Below are 15,000 nucleotides of genomic sequence, written 5' to 3' on the forward strand. Positions count from 1 at the left end.
AGTATGCTTTTGTGAGAGTTTGCTGACAATAAGCTCTTCGACGTTACGTGTACTTGAAGAATACCACATGAAGCTACAGTGTGTGTATTAGACTTGGTTTTTGACGTGAGACTTCCACGTAAACTCACATGCACGGATGCAAGCGAAGAAGTACTGTAACCCAACTGAATCAAATGACAGAAAGCACAGATGAAGAACAAAAGGAAGTTTCTTGCATTGTATGTTGCGCAAATGTTCAAGTTTGCATACTACACAAGTCATGTGAACCTGGGCAACGCAACTGCCAGCAAAAACACTAGCACAATGAAGTCGCAACTAAAATGGCGTCAGCTGTATCCACCATCTTGGAAAAAAAGATTTTGAAAGCGCCTGTTATTTCCCCTTTCTCTGAGGCAATGTTTTACGTGTAACCGTTGATCTTGCACTAGAATTTACATTTGCGAAGCATGTGTGAACCAGAATTAGGTTTAACTTGAAGGGGTCGTATTTGTTTCAAAAGAATGTGGTGCTTCGTTGATGGGAAAGAAAAACCCGAAAGTTCAATTTTATCTGGACAACGAGTTCATAAGAGTCGAATTGCTATTCTATTTCACGGTGAAAATTCGACCTTTTCAACTTTTATTATAAAATCAAATTTCCGTGTTTTAGGGTAAACTTGCTCAAAAGTCTATGTCCATATATCAGGTAAATTATAACAGTCGAATTGGATTCACGAGTTGTGCATATTTTTTGTACTGCACGCATACCAGAATTGAAAAAAAAAGGAGGGAGAAAGAAAGAGCCATATTGTTCCTTGTTACATTTTAATGGAACAAGTAAATTCAAAACCAGGAAGGTACTTGAAAATAAATGATCACTTACTGGAAACAGAGGCGAGTTGTTGAGAAGTTCACAAAAATACAGCCAACCGCCCTGTCAAGAATAAACAAAACCACAGAGAAAGGCTATTGCAAGTCCAGCACTCAGAAGAGCTGTCTCCTCATCGATACATGTACGTGTCAGGAGAACTCGATGACAGGAAGCAATCGCTATTTGCTAAAAGCCACAAACTGCTACTTTACAGAGTTTCAACACCGCTGTTTTTGGTACCAATCCCCTGTTGTTTCTAGAAGCAGTAATACATGTAGTTCACAGATGACGTCAAAATGTCGTAAGAACATCCGTGACACACTCGGCTTTCGCGCCACTTTTTGAATTCTTACTACATTTTGACGTCTTGATCTATGACTGAACAGACGAACGGAAACATGGAATCTATTTGATATTTACATGTAGTCTGAGAAACATGATCGTTATCATCCTGCCAAAATGAAGAAGTTTGGGGCCTTAAAAATCTAGTCTAAGGGAAGGTCTCCCAGCAAACAATGAGCTTATAACATTAACTGCTTCCTACCAAAGATCAACCCCTTCGTCATACTGCCTTGCTCCATACAACAGTTCGGGAGCTCTGTACCACCTTAAAAGAAATAGCAAGAGAGAAAAAGGCCATTAAATTATTATGTTTAGAGCTAAAGACAAAGCCCAAAATCCTACACGAACAGGTGCACTGTCATTCTATTTAACATTAGATATCACTCCAAGCAGATCAACACTGGAAACTCAGACATGTCAAGAAATTTAAGGACTTTAATGGAGCTTTTCTCATAGAACAACAGTGAAAGCGCGCAAACCAGCGTCATTTTGGCGGGAAAAACGTGATACCGTCGTCATTTCAGTACGAGATTTTGCAAAAATGTCGTCGTGTCAAAACAAGTCAACAACAGGGTAGCAGTTTGGGCATTTTTCGATCAGCAAAAGGGCTAAGTCTTTTCGCTAAAAACAGGCAATCAAATCTTGTACTCGGTTTCATCCTCGTCCTACAATCGAAAGGTCCCTATTACAGTTCTTTCGTCTGCGAATAGTTATACAGATAATTAGCGTCACGAAGAGTCCTCTATTAAAACTCCGTACTTCAAGTAGAGCGAGTTTGAATCGAGTGTCGCAAAACCAAAACCAAAGTAATTACTTTGGCCAATGAAAAAGGACGGAAAAAAAATCCAGTAAACCAATCAAAACTCAAAGTAATTACACGTAGCCGACACAAAGCGCGGGAAAATGCGCACGCGCAAGCCACGATTGGTTTTGGTTTCACTTCTGACTGGTTGAAAAAATGGCGCAAGAACTGTGAACCAATCACTGAGTGAAGTAATGCAAAACCAAAGCAATAGCCCATTTAAGAGTTGCTATATGCCTCAGTTTCAAAGCGAGTCCTGGTGCTCAACCATTCAAATGGAAATGAGCTGCTTATTTTCATGCAAATCAAACTCATTTCCATTTTAATAGTTGAGCACCAAGACTCACTTCGAAACCGAGACAAATAGCAACTCGGAAATGGCCAATTCGCTAATTACTTTCGACACTCAATGAAAACCACTCTAAGGCGAAACACATACCTTATTGCAAGAAATACTGTAGGTATGGTAGCAAATTCTTAGACTTAAGCAGACATTTTGTGTTGGTTATGAAAATTACGCGTGAACCCAATTACATGCATTTCTGGACATATAACTGGGAAACTTAATCTCCAACACTTCAGTGCCTGCATTTTTGACAATTTCACAGAGCCCACGAACAAAATTTGTGAGCTGGGGATTCACTTTTATTGTCCTCCTTCAAAAAGGTTTGAGCGTTTTTTATTACATGAATCTTGCGAAGATGAAACTTCCTACCCAGTTTTCTAAGAGTAAAGACCTATTCAGTCGCCTGCGCAGCAGCCAGCCGATGATGACTCCAAGACCTTCAATGCTAGTAGTGTAGCTGAGGTTTGTACAACCTTGTTCCCAGGGTCTCTCTTCTTTCCTTCCCTTGGAGTGGGAGAGAAGAGAGACCCTGGGGATGAAGTTGAGGTTTGCACCAGGGATTTCTTGCAAAAAGTGTCCAGTGCACTCTTTATAGAGTAATCCACACTCAAAAATCACAAAAATAAATGCTTAAGACCAAATCAACTCAATAGTGGGGAAATAATTCACGGATAATTCTCCTGACAGATAAAATAAGTTGTGCTTGAGCTCTACTGTGAGTTGGAACAGTCTTTAGTGCACTCTCCTTCCATCAGTGAGTCCTGTGTTCGATTCAAGGACTCGTGGTCATGAAGTATGTACTAGTTTGCTAGCAGTCCCATCCAAGTCAGTTGAATGGACGGTTTGACTCACTTAGAAGGCACTACTAGCAGCATTGAGTTTCTGGGTTTTCTGCGCAGCTAGGAGAAGTTTTTCCTGGGAGGCACAATCCACAAGCAAGCCGGGGGGGGCAGTGAGGCATGTTGACCCGCATTAAATTTAAGTCTCAGCACCCACTTCAAATAGTGCCGATAAACAGTATTTAAGTCTAAGAAACCATTTTTTAAAAATGTGGTTACCTTTCAATATAACTGCGTGGCTCGCATGTCAACTCCCACAATCATCAGACAAAGGTGTGCATGTTTTTGTTCATACCTCCTCGCCGGCTCACATATTTGTAACACTTCTGTATTCTGCTTTCATCAAAACCCAACGTTTTGACTAGTTGTTCTGATGATTTGATTGCTCTTTTCACATACATGTATGTACATTCAATGAACTTGTTCGGAAAATGTCAAAGAACTTGGGCGCTGCTATAATTTTCTAATTGACATTATTTATGTCATTAAAATAACACAATGTTATTGTTATTGTTATTATTATAGAAAAAGTGTAACTTAGGCTTTACCTTGTTGCAACCTGGTGGCTATACTGTCTGTTTCCTTCATTGCGGAATACTCTTGCAAGACCAAAGTCAGCTATCTTCAAATGTCCTGTAGAACTGATCAGCAAATTTGCTGGCTTCAAATCCTACGAGAAGCAAATGTTTACTAGAGATTATAACATTGCAAGCATATCCACACAAAGCTACGGAGCAATTTTGTACCATGCTTCGTTATCTTGAAAAGGAGACGTGGTCCACTCAGTTAAGAGCTGAGCATGACAATTTGTTGGGTTCGTGTGTGAAATGACTAAATGAATGAAACAAAATATGTGTATAATATTTGGAGTGATGGTTATGGATGATTAAGGGGGAAGTGATCCTCACTCTATCTGCAAAATTTAAAGACTCTCTGTCGAAGTCGGCATTCTTTGTGTGCATTTTTTATCTTTTTATTCTGCCTGATGGAGCCACTCAGGAGAAAATAAGCAACAATTTGTGTCCTTTCCCACAAGCGAAAAGAAGAGAAGTTGGCTTGAAGAATAGAAATGTACATTGTATATTTCCAATAAATAAAGAAAAGCGCAGCTCTAACACTAATCTGCACTACCTGCAGCACGGTAGCGATTCAAATATACAGTACCATAAACAGACATTGAAAAAGTACATATTATTTTATTGCCTTTGATTCTTTGTTCAATAATGAGTAAATGACCAAAAATACCAATTAGCAAAAAAAATTAATATACACATTCAAGGCAAAAGGAATAATGAGACCATTAAAATAATACTGATCCAGCATTAAATTTGAACAGATTCCTCCAACTGCGATGGATTAAATACGAGATAGACACAAAATTATACATGTACAGGGTTGGTCAATGGTCAATGGTCAATGGTCAATCCCTGGTGAAAATCCTTAAAGGATCTTTAAAGATCTTCAAAGATCTTCAAAGATCTTCAAAGACCTGACAAAGATCTTTAAAGATGAAGATCTTCACAGGATCCTTGAAGGATCTTTAAAGGATCTTCAAAGATTTTCTAACATTGAGGACTCTTGGGATACTTCATCAAGATCCTTGAGGAAATTATCAGGATCTTGCAAAGATCTTACCAAGATCCACACACAAAATCTTGGAAAGATCCTCAAAAGGATCCTTGAAGATCCTCAAAGGGTGACTGAGGATCTTACAAGGATCCTACAAGGATCCTTGAAAGGATCTTAATAAAATCTTTGACAGGATCCTTAAAGATCATACTAGGATCTTTTGAGGATCTTTGAAGGATCCTTATAGTGATCTTGAAAGAAACCTTAAAAGGATCCTCGAAAGATCCTCAAGGATTGTATGAGGATCCTTTAAGGATCCTAAAAGAATCTTCAGAGGTATCTTGAAAAGATCTTTATCAGGATCCTTAAAGATCCTATGAGGATCCTTCAAGGATCTTAAAAGGATCCTTAAAGTGATCTTGAAAGGATCTTTGTTACGATCCTTGAAAGATCCTATGAGGATCCTTCAAGGATCTTAAAAGGATCCTTATAGTAATCTTGAAAGGAACTTTATTAGGATCCTTGAAGGATCCTTTGAGGATCCTTCACGGATCTTAAAAGGAACCTTAAAGTGATCTTGAAAGGATCTCCGTTAGGATCCTTGAAAGATCCTATGAGGATCTTTCAAGGATCTAAAAGAGTGATCTTGATCCTTCAAGGATAAGGATCTTATAAGGACCTTTTTAGGAGTGAAGTGTATAAAATCCCTAAAGATCCTATGAGGTAATTACGCACATGTACCATCAAGCATCGTTAAGGAACCAAACTTTGAACATAAAAATAATCACGCTGTACACGAATCAATTAAAAAGAAAACGTTTATTCTGATGTAATCCATTGATTGTCGGAAATATCAGTAACAGATTACCTTGTTTGATGAACTCGTAATAGCTGCAGGCCGGGCCAGAAGCAATATGAAACAATATATTCTCGAAATATCAAAGAATTCGTGTCAGCACGTAATCCTTTAAAAAAATACCAGGGCTAAAATACAGAATTCAGGGCCACATCTAGAGACTCTAGTGACGAATCGGCTCGATCAGTATCTTTTCACATTCCTTTAAGGGTTAATTCGATGAGTCTGCTATGATTTTTGCTCACTTTTTCTTTAAAGTACAGTCCGATGAATCGGAGGGTTGTAATCCTCCGCCATCTTGGATAAAACGCGAGAGATAAGACTGGAAACTAGTGAGCCATTTCCCTTTTGGTCAGCAGTCACCAACGATGGCTTTGGCCTTGCAGTTGGGTTGTTTTATTCTAAGTTTGAATCAACGAGCATAAATCTTATGATTCATGATTGTTTTGCCCTTTAAATACTGATTCAAAACGATGAAATGAATAGATCAATCCAAGTACAAAGTTATGCGCTAATTATAAGCAGATAATATTTGAGTTGATGACTTATTGTCCTTAAAAATGACGATAGACTAAATCGGCTAACTCAACCAATTCAAATCTCTCGGGGTTAAGATTCTTTGTGTGTTTAATTTGCATGGCAATGAAGCATTCACATTTAAAATGATATGGTAATACTGGAACAAAACGTTTTATTTCGAAAAGATTTTAGTTGCGTACAACATTGAGTTAGCCGAAATTCGAACTTTTCAAACTTCAAGTCCCAAAATAATTTGACATGTAGAGGCAAGGATTATAATTCGGCTTACTTGCTCTAATTCTGTAAAAAATAGTTGAACCTTTAACGAGATTACTTACTAGTAATAAGGTTTACATCAAAAGAGTGGTTGTTGCAAATTATATGATTGGCAAAGGATCCCTTCGATTCTCTGTAAATGCTACGTGTCTGAGGTTCATAGCAATTTTCAAATTAAAGGTTAGGTGACGCACATTTATTTCTACTTCCACGGCATGACTTGCGAGTACATGTGGAATTCATGATAATCAATATGAGTAATTTGCCCTTATGGCTTTGTTTTTCTTTCAGGATGCGTAACTGCAAAATATTCAGAAAAAGTTCTCAAAAAGCAGCCTCAGCCGACAATAGCACCAAATACTGAGTGGAGAAAAAAATTAGTAATAAAAAGATAGATAAAATGAAATAAATACAAATGTGTTAAGTAAAATCAAACGTTATTGTTGTAGTACATGTACTTGTACTTGTAATGTTTCTCTTTCGCTGTTTTTCTAGGCTACAATTTAAGGTTTTTGTCTTATTTTTAAGAAACATTTTCTCAATAAAAATGGCTGTTTGTGAAAATATTTTAAATATTCCCAGCCATATCTTCGATATTACATGTAATGAGTACTTGATAAAAACTATGAGTATCTATATTTTATCTCTATTGTTTCTATGATTATTAATATACATTCAAGTCATATTATAGGTAATTTTGAGAAATTGGTTTACTGTATGCAGCTAGACTTTTAATTAATGGATAACCATGCATGTGACCAAATAACTCCAAAAGCTACTATGATTGTCAGTTGAATAAGATGTGAGCAAAGTTGTCACAGAGTTTCAATGTTAAAACAACAATGTTGTCAAAGGCAACTTGATCCACATCAAGTCTGTGAAAAACAATAGTCAGTGCATCATTTGTTCAGGTTTGTTAGATTTTTATTGTGTTCTTCCCATCCCTTTGACCCAGGAGTTAGTGCCAATTTTGGATAACAAGCCAGGGTGATAAGCGTTACCAAACTTCACTTGCATCTTACTCAAGTGAGAATCGTAGTGTGTGGCTGTTTTTCATTCAGTTCAATAAAGAATGCTAGCAAATAAAGTCGGATATTGATTTCCCATGATTCATCATTGTTATTTTACTTCAATCATACTTAGCATTATAACATAAATAGTTTACAGACAAATGAAGCATTTTATGTATTGAAGTTTCTCTTTTACAGAAAGAAAGCTCCTTTTTCCAGGTTAAATAAAAGAATTTGTACATCAAACTGCAGTCCAATAAGTGCAATTCAGGGTGAGAAGGTGGACAATAAAATTAATAATCTTGGCTAAGTTCCTGTAAAGTCCTAACTGATATTTAAACATAAACATCCTCAAGGATCTTGCAAATGATCTTGGCAAGGGTTTTTGAAGATCCTCAAGGATCTTGCACCAGATCTTTGAAGATCCTTAAGGATCTTGGATATGGTTTTTGAAGATCCCCAAGGATCTTTGGTTGGTTCCTTCAACATCCTCAAGGATCTTTGATGATCTTCAAAGATCTTGGTCAGGATCTTTAAAAATCCTTGAGGATCTTGCACAGGATCTTGGACAGGATCTTCGAAGATCCTCAAGGATCTTGGACAGGATCTTCGAAGATCCTCAAGGATCCTTGAAGATCTTGGCAAGGATCTTTGAGGATCTTGGCAAGAAAGGCTAAGATCTTTAAGGATCTTTAAGGATCCTAGGTAGGATCCTTGAGGATTTGAGAAAAGATCCTTAGAAAGATCCTCAAAAAGATCTTTGAGGAGTCTTTAAGGATCTTCAAAGATCCTTCAAAGATTTTCACCAGGGATGGTCAATGGAGGTTTCATGGTCCATGAAACCTGAGTTGAGGCACGCTATGCATGCCATTCGACACTGAGAGTCCGTTTCTGAAAATTTCAGGTGGCTTGAACAGATTTGAAGTCATGACCTCTGCAGTGCCTGTGCAATGCTTTACCAGCTAAGGTACAGTATGAAGCACCGGCTATTCTTTGATTGCACTCACAATGATAAGACGGCCATGTTTGTGCCAAACAATAAAAAAGTGTAGTTCAAGTTTTTCATAATAATAGAATCAAATTATTAAATGACTTTTTCTCTTTATTGTTCTTTCCACCAACATGGCTGGCGTGACGTGTATCAAAGAAATTGTAAGTTGATGCTCCAAGCTCAAATTGCTACCTGGAAACTACCGTAAACGTCCATGTATAAGCCGCATCCGTAGATAAGCCGCACCCCGAATTTAGAAGCGCAGATTTTGGAAAAAAATGTAATACAATAAAGTTTGAAGTTCCAGTAAAGTTCTATTGCTATAAACCAACAAGGACAAACAATCAAGGTTTCACCATAAAGTTGAAATTCCTTCGATATTGAAACAAACCGAACGAGTGCTTAGTAGCCAAGCTTTAAAGGTGGGGAGGAGTCTGGGCCAGGGCCTGGGTATCATGACCACGTCTACAAAGATGTACCCGCAATAGGCGAAAAAAGTCATGCAAAATACATGTAGGAGCTTGATAATGCAGTCTACAAATTTGCTGAGAAGGTGGTCAAGGACAACGAAACAGTCGGCCATTTACCTCACGAGTACTCAATGAATTTTGTGGTATTTTATCGCACGTGGCGGAAAGATATGCGTGGAAGTGACTGGCCGAAGGCGTCACTGCAAACAGCTGTGGAGAGGAATGGAGATTCCTTGTAGGTTGGTGTTTACTTGTTCAAGTAAAGGGAAAATTAATCGCCTGAAAGAACTCTTGGAGAGCAAGATTCCCGGATAAACACTCAAACGGCTCCTTTGGGAGCCACCACTCATTAAAAAGTCACTGAACAACAGCAACATGCTCTCAGTTTCTTTTCTGTTTCTTTACTGAGATCTTAAGAAGTTGTATGAATATTAATTAGGTTTTTTAAAACTCCAAACACAGATGTATCCATGGATAAGCCGCACCCTTGATTTATGGCTTCAATTTTGTGAAAAAAAGTGCGGCTTATACCTGGAAGTTTACGGTAACTCATTTTGTCTGCAATGGCCCTTAATTCAAATCCATCACCCTTTGCGAACATCCAACCCATCAAGTGTCAATGTTGACACTTCACTAACAACAACACTGGATTGAAGACTTTATACATATAATGTCCCTATAACCCTCTCCCTCCCAAAAAGGCCACTTGTACAAAGTAGATTTTACTGTCTGGCACCAGACACTATTTTTACTTAACAGGACACCAGACAAATCATTATTAATATTTTACCTGTCAAATTGGGGAATCCCCTGAGTGCAATAAATACATTGTACATGTAGCTTTACTTGTACATACCCTGTGCATTATTGAGTTTTCATGACAAAAAGCAACACCTTTTAACAACATCAGCATGTAGCTTTTTATCTGGGCCTAAAGAAAAAAAAAGGCGTCACTTTAATACTTACTGTAACATCAAAACTTTCAATGCACAACTGCATAGATTTAATGATGTGATTTGGCCCGAGACAATTGCAAATAATTTTATCCATTTACGAGACAACTGTTATGCCAGTGACTTCACTTACCTCCGTCAAGGGTCTGGCTGAATTGCGCAGAACTTCAGACAGATCAGAAAGCATGTACTCAAACACTAACACAAACCCAGTACCATATGGAAAGACGTCTATCAACTTCACAACCTAACAGCAAGGGAACAACAAAGGGTGAGTTGTTTGTCTGTCGAGGTGTACATTAGTCATACAAATTTAAGCCAACTTCAAAAAGTCTTTATTACAACAATTTTTATTCAATGCAGTTCTTACAAATAGCATAAGACTATTATACTTTGCAATATTCATACTAACTTCCTTAAAAATCTCTTCCATAATAACCCATTGACCCCTGGGAGAGAGACTTAACAAATACTCTTTCTAATGCCACATGATTTTACTCGCCACCTGAGGGCGTCCTAAGAGGTTAATGAGGTGTCATTGGGTTAATAAGGAAGAACAAAACTCAATGTCAACCACATGTAGAAGGTCCTTCGAACAGCCTTTAATTACTGTAAAACAATGTCACAAACAAAAATAATAGTAGCGACATGTGATGATTTTTCAAACATACATTTTGATTATCTTCTATTTCCTGCAATGCCTTTATTTCTCTAGTTTGGATAAAAAGATGAAAACCAGTCAATAAAATTACTACACGTGCCCTCACCTTTCCTATTTATGCAACATACAGTTGCATAAAGGCCGTAAGTTGTGAAGGCCGTAAGTTAGATAACTCATTGGGTTAATTACGTTGCCTTCGTTAAATAAAGAATGTTGTATTGTATTGTATTGTATTGTATTGTATTGTATACAGTACTTTAATATTGTGGAATGCAATGTACAGCAAAGAACTGGCAATTATTTTTGTCAGCTTTATAAATGTACAGGCTTCTGTAATAGGGTGAGAACCACTGAGTCAACCAGACTAACAGAAAAAAGTGGCGAGAGAATGGCTTTGAACAATCTCATCCCCAGAGTCCGCATTTCTTTTGGTCAGCACTAAGAACATGGACTCTGGCCACTTCCAATTAATGCACAGTCACATTGAAGGTACATTTCACCACTTGGGTTGTAAAATTGACTCAAGTTACCTACTGTAATGTTATTTTTTTATTATTATATGGCTTGTGTTTGTAGCCGATATAACGCGTGCTCTGATTGGCTAATTGTGACTGAATTGTAGGGCATTATTCTCCCTAAGCAAAAGGTAATTAAAAAACCATATAATAAACTACTTACTAACCGAGCTAGCTCAAACCGTACTGGGGAATATTGGCCCTCAGTCGTTTTTGCCTACTGCCACAACCTCGGGCCAATATTCCCCAGTACGGCCTCGCACTCGGTTAGTAAGAAGTTGACTGTTCTTGACTGTTTTGATCAAAAATTTAATATGAAATAATTATTGTTGTTGTTAATTTAAGACACCTTAATGCTGTGTTAGGAATCCCATCTTCCAGTTTTCTCAGAGGAACCTTCTTCAAAGCAACAATTTCTCCACTCTGTAAAAATAAACAAGCAAGGAGTACAGCCTTGTAGTCACAATACATGTATTCTTATTATTACTGGCAATTGTAGGCTCTGTTTCACTATCTTTGTTGGTATCGCGATCTTCTTATAGTTTTGCCTATGCGTGAGCCATTAATATTTCGTGGTATTGCCGTCTCATTTTTGCGGCCTGTAATTGGTTCTAATGTTGAAATTGACGTTGTTGCACTGAATTGGGTTGCTGACGTACGCAAACAAATACGTTTTGCAGGTAGAAAGAATTGAAATTTCGATCAGGCACAGGTTGATTAGTTTACAGTTTTATTTGTCCTTATAAATGATGGATCGCGATACAAAACAAATTGCAATTTTGAGACGGCAATATTTACCACATTATATTCACGCCGTTGGGAGAAACTATATTCCGTATTGGGCTCAGTCGCTTCGCGACTCCGCCCAATACGGAATAATATATTTTCTCCCAACTAGCCGTCAATATAATGTGGTATTGCCGTCTCAAAATCGCAATTTGTTTTTATTAACACTGTAGGAGGTTAAAAAGCCACACACAGTCTGTTTGCGACTATATACATGTAGGTTTTAGGGTGAAGAGGTCTTGGTCCTCTGGTCTACGTACTGTATGATATGGAAAAGCCTCGTTGAGAATCGCAGACCACAACAGTTACTACACTGAACGCAGCCAGACATCAGGCTATTCAACTTCTGGGCGTGGGAATCGTCACTGAGGCGAAGACTGGTAACCCACTCTGATGATTTCAAAATGGTTTTGTACATGGAATCATCAATGGAGACCAAAAAAAAAAAAGCTTTATCTAAGCACACTAAAGGATAACCCTTAGAACCCTAACCCTAACCCTAACCTCTAAAGATGGCAAGGGTAATTAAAGAGAATCGAAATGAAGAAGGCTAGTTACGTGTAATTGACCTTTTAAAAATATCAACACCGTGGGTGGACAATCAAAACGCCATAAATTTATAATGGAATACACATGTATCACCCTGAACTTCATTCAAGTTTAGTATCCTTCTCCTTGGGTTGCCAAAAGTTTAACAGATGTGAAATTATTATTCAGTTCTTCTCTATTGTACTTACATGTATTTCCATCCACTTAAAAAAAAAAAAAAACACTGTGAAACCACCATGACATTGCCCATAAATTTTCAAATGTTCCAGACGTAAGCTCATATTTGGCAATGCCCACCTAATCCAATCCCCATGAATCTATTCAAGAGTCTCTTACTTCAACACCTTATCCAGTGGCTCTCCCAAATCCTCAATTTTTTTTATAAAATTCAGGACACAATGGGCAAGTTGAAAATAAGACCTTTTCTTCAATTAATGATCCCAGAGAAAAGCTCATAGATGTGTGATGATCCAGAGGACCTTACTGAACAATTCAGAAAACTAAAAAAATTAAAGCAGCCAGTACAATTTTCCAGAGAAAAACTCACAGTTCATGAATCTCATCACTTGAAGTAATATTAGCACAAATAAAATAATAATGGTCCTAAATATAATAACAATACTGACGATGATAACAACAGTAAATAATAATAATAATAATAATAATAATAATAGAGCGGTTTTCAATTGAGTGTCGAAAGTAATTAGATAATTACTTTGGTTTATGATTACTTCACTCAGTGATTGGTTCAAAGTTCTCGCGCCATTTTTTCAACCAATCAGAAGTGAAACCACAACCAATCGTGGCTCACGCGTGCACATTTTCCCGCCCTTTGTTTCGGCTACGTGTAATTACTTCGAGTTTTGATTGGTTTGCCAGATTGTCTCAGTCCTTTTTGATTGGCCAAAGTAATTACTTTGGTTTTGGTTTTACGACACTCAATTGAAACTTGCTCTAATAATAATAATAATAATAATAATAATAATAATAATAATAATAATAATAATAACAACAAGAATTTCTGCTGCAAATGAATTCAAAACACTAGGAACTCAGGAAGTAGAAACTCTGCTTTAAGACAATAAATCTAACAACCTCAATGTGCTTCGCTTTGAAAACGATCCCATGCGCTCCTTCCCCGATATTTCCAAGAATTGTGTATTGCCCACAGTGTTCCATGACAACGGTATAAAAACGTTTACCACAAATTAGTTGATTGAGATCGATCGTGAATTAACGATCTGTTAGCGTAAATATCCTTTCATAGTTAACGAAGATTTCATTTTTCCATTTTCTTCACATCCTTAGCGGTCTGAGTCGGCGAGAAGTCTTTGATAAACAATCGCGGTGACTGACTCAAATGGTTGTGTCGCCATATTGGAGGAGTGACAAGAAACTGGGACGAGTTTGGCAACACAGTCCATGTGCCCAGCGGTATCCACAAGTACTATGCGCAATATGCGCAGTTTGATTCCAGTTATAATCCAAATCCAGTGCCTTTGTGGTGTGTGTTTTATGTGTCTTGTGTCTGTGTCAAAATGGCCAAACGTTGAGCGTTTGCAGCATTGTGAAGACAAGAACCTTCTGAATGGAGTCAAGCTTACCAAAAGTATCAACTCCAGGTGTTACTTAAGTTTTCAAGCTGAGAAATGCTCACGTTCTTCGGAGGTCTGTTCGTGTGTTGTGTTGCTTTCGTTTATTCCGTCGTTAACTTCGCCCATATTGTTTCATTATTCACTGTGTTTTCACGTTGTTCGTGGTGTCTTAGTTGTAATGTCCATGTTTTCTGGGTCCATTGGTTGTCTTGTTGCTCTGTGTTCCTTCGAAAGCTGTTGGTTGAGTTGTTTAGATGTGTCTTACTGCCGATGATGAACAAAGGCGAATCAGTAGAAACCGATGGTGACACCAGAATTTCTGAGGCAGTCGTTTAAACCTTTTACATCGTATTTATTTCTTCCATCTTCGAACTCTATAAACAAAATTTTCGCTGCCTCCTTACCAAGTTTCGTTTTCATCGCCATTGCCATCGAACAAAAGGGATACTGATTTGGCGGCCTCGGTGTTCTCGTAAGTTCGAAGCCGGCGCGGTCACTGGACCCCGCAGAGGTTTGACTCCTGGCCTAATAGCTGATTATATCTCCGTTCTTCTCATATTATCACACGGCACTCGGTTGCCATTTTTCAAGACTGTTTCCGCTCGTTGATGTGGGTATCACGGCGTCGGAAACCGGTCGTTTCGCCTGCAAGTCGTTTCGCCTACAGGTCGATTCGGCTACACTGAAGTCGATTCCCCTACACACTTAAAGTGGATTCGCCTACACTAGTAAAGTCGATTTGCCTGCACTATTGACACTATTGTTTTGCGAACTTATTGATAAGAGTTCACGTGTAACACAAAACATTCACGTTCAACTCCCGAGTGGACAGTGATAGGGTCCCGGGGGGGGACCCCCCGGGATAGGGTCTTGGACAAAAGCCACTGACAGTAAGCAGTTGCACAGCTATCAAACAAATCTAAGTGACTACACTTCACTTAACCAAACACACTGCGATTACTGGTTACATTTACTCGGATAAACACAACACGGCGTCGACAATGGGCATGCATTGCATGATACCACAGTGACCTTGCGACTTATGTAAATTTGGTATTTACGAGTTCAGTGA

The 15,000-nt window shown here is 38.1% G+C and overlaps 1 protein-coding gene across 1 annotated transcript in view; it reads right to left on the bottom strand.

The window, feature by feature from the left end:
• LOC138057158 (cyclin-dependent kinase 20-like) overlaps positions 1-13,717 on the bottom strand; it is an 18,166-nt gene extending 4,449 nt beyond the window's left edge. Inside the window, 9 exon segments of the mRNA XM_068903221.1 lie at positions 862-893; positions 896-912; positions 1,394-1,456; positions 3,727-3,848; positions 9,726-9,800; positions 9,956-10,069; positions 10,494-10,533; positions 11,348-11,421; positions 13,429-13,717. Of these exon segments, the coding sequence (XP_068759322.1) occupies positions 862-893; positions 896-912; positions 1,394-1,456; positions 3,727-3,848; positions 9,726-9,800; positions 9,956-10,069; positions 10,494-10,533; positions 11,348-11,421; positions 13,429-13,512 (621 nt within the window). The 5' untranslated portion in view covers positions 13,513-13,717.
• Between the last annotated feature and the right edge of the window lie 1,283 nt (positions 13,718-15,000).

The sequence above is a fragment of the Montipora capricornis genome, chromosome 7 (assembly GCF_036669925.1).
Source record: "Montipora capricornis isolate CH-2021 chromosome 7, ASM3666992v2, whole genome shotgun sequence".
In the NCBI taxonomy this organism is placed as follows: Eukaryota; Metazoa; Cnidaria; class Anthozoa; order Scleractinia; family Acroporidae; genus Montipora; species Montipora capricornis.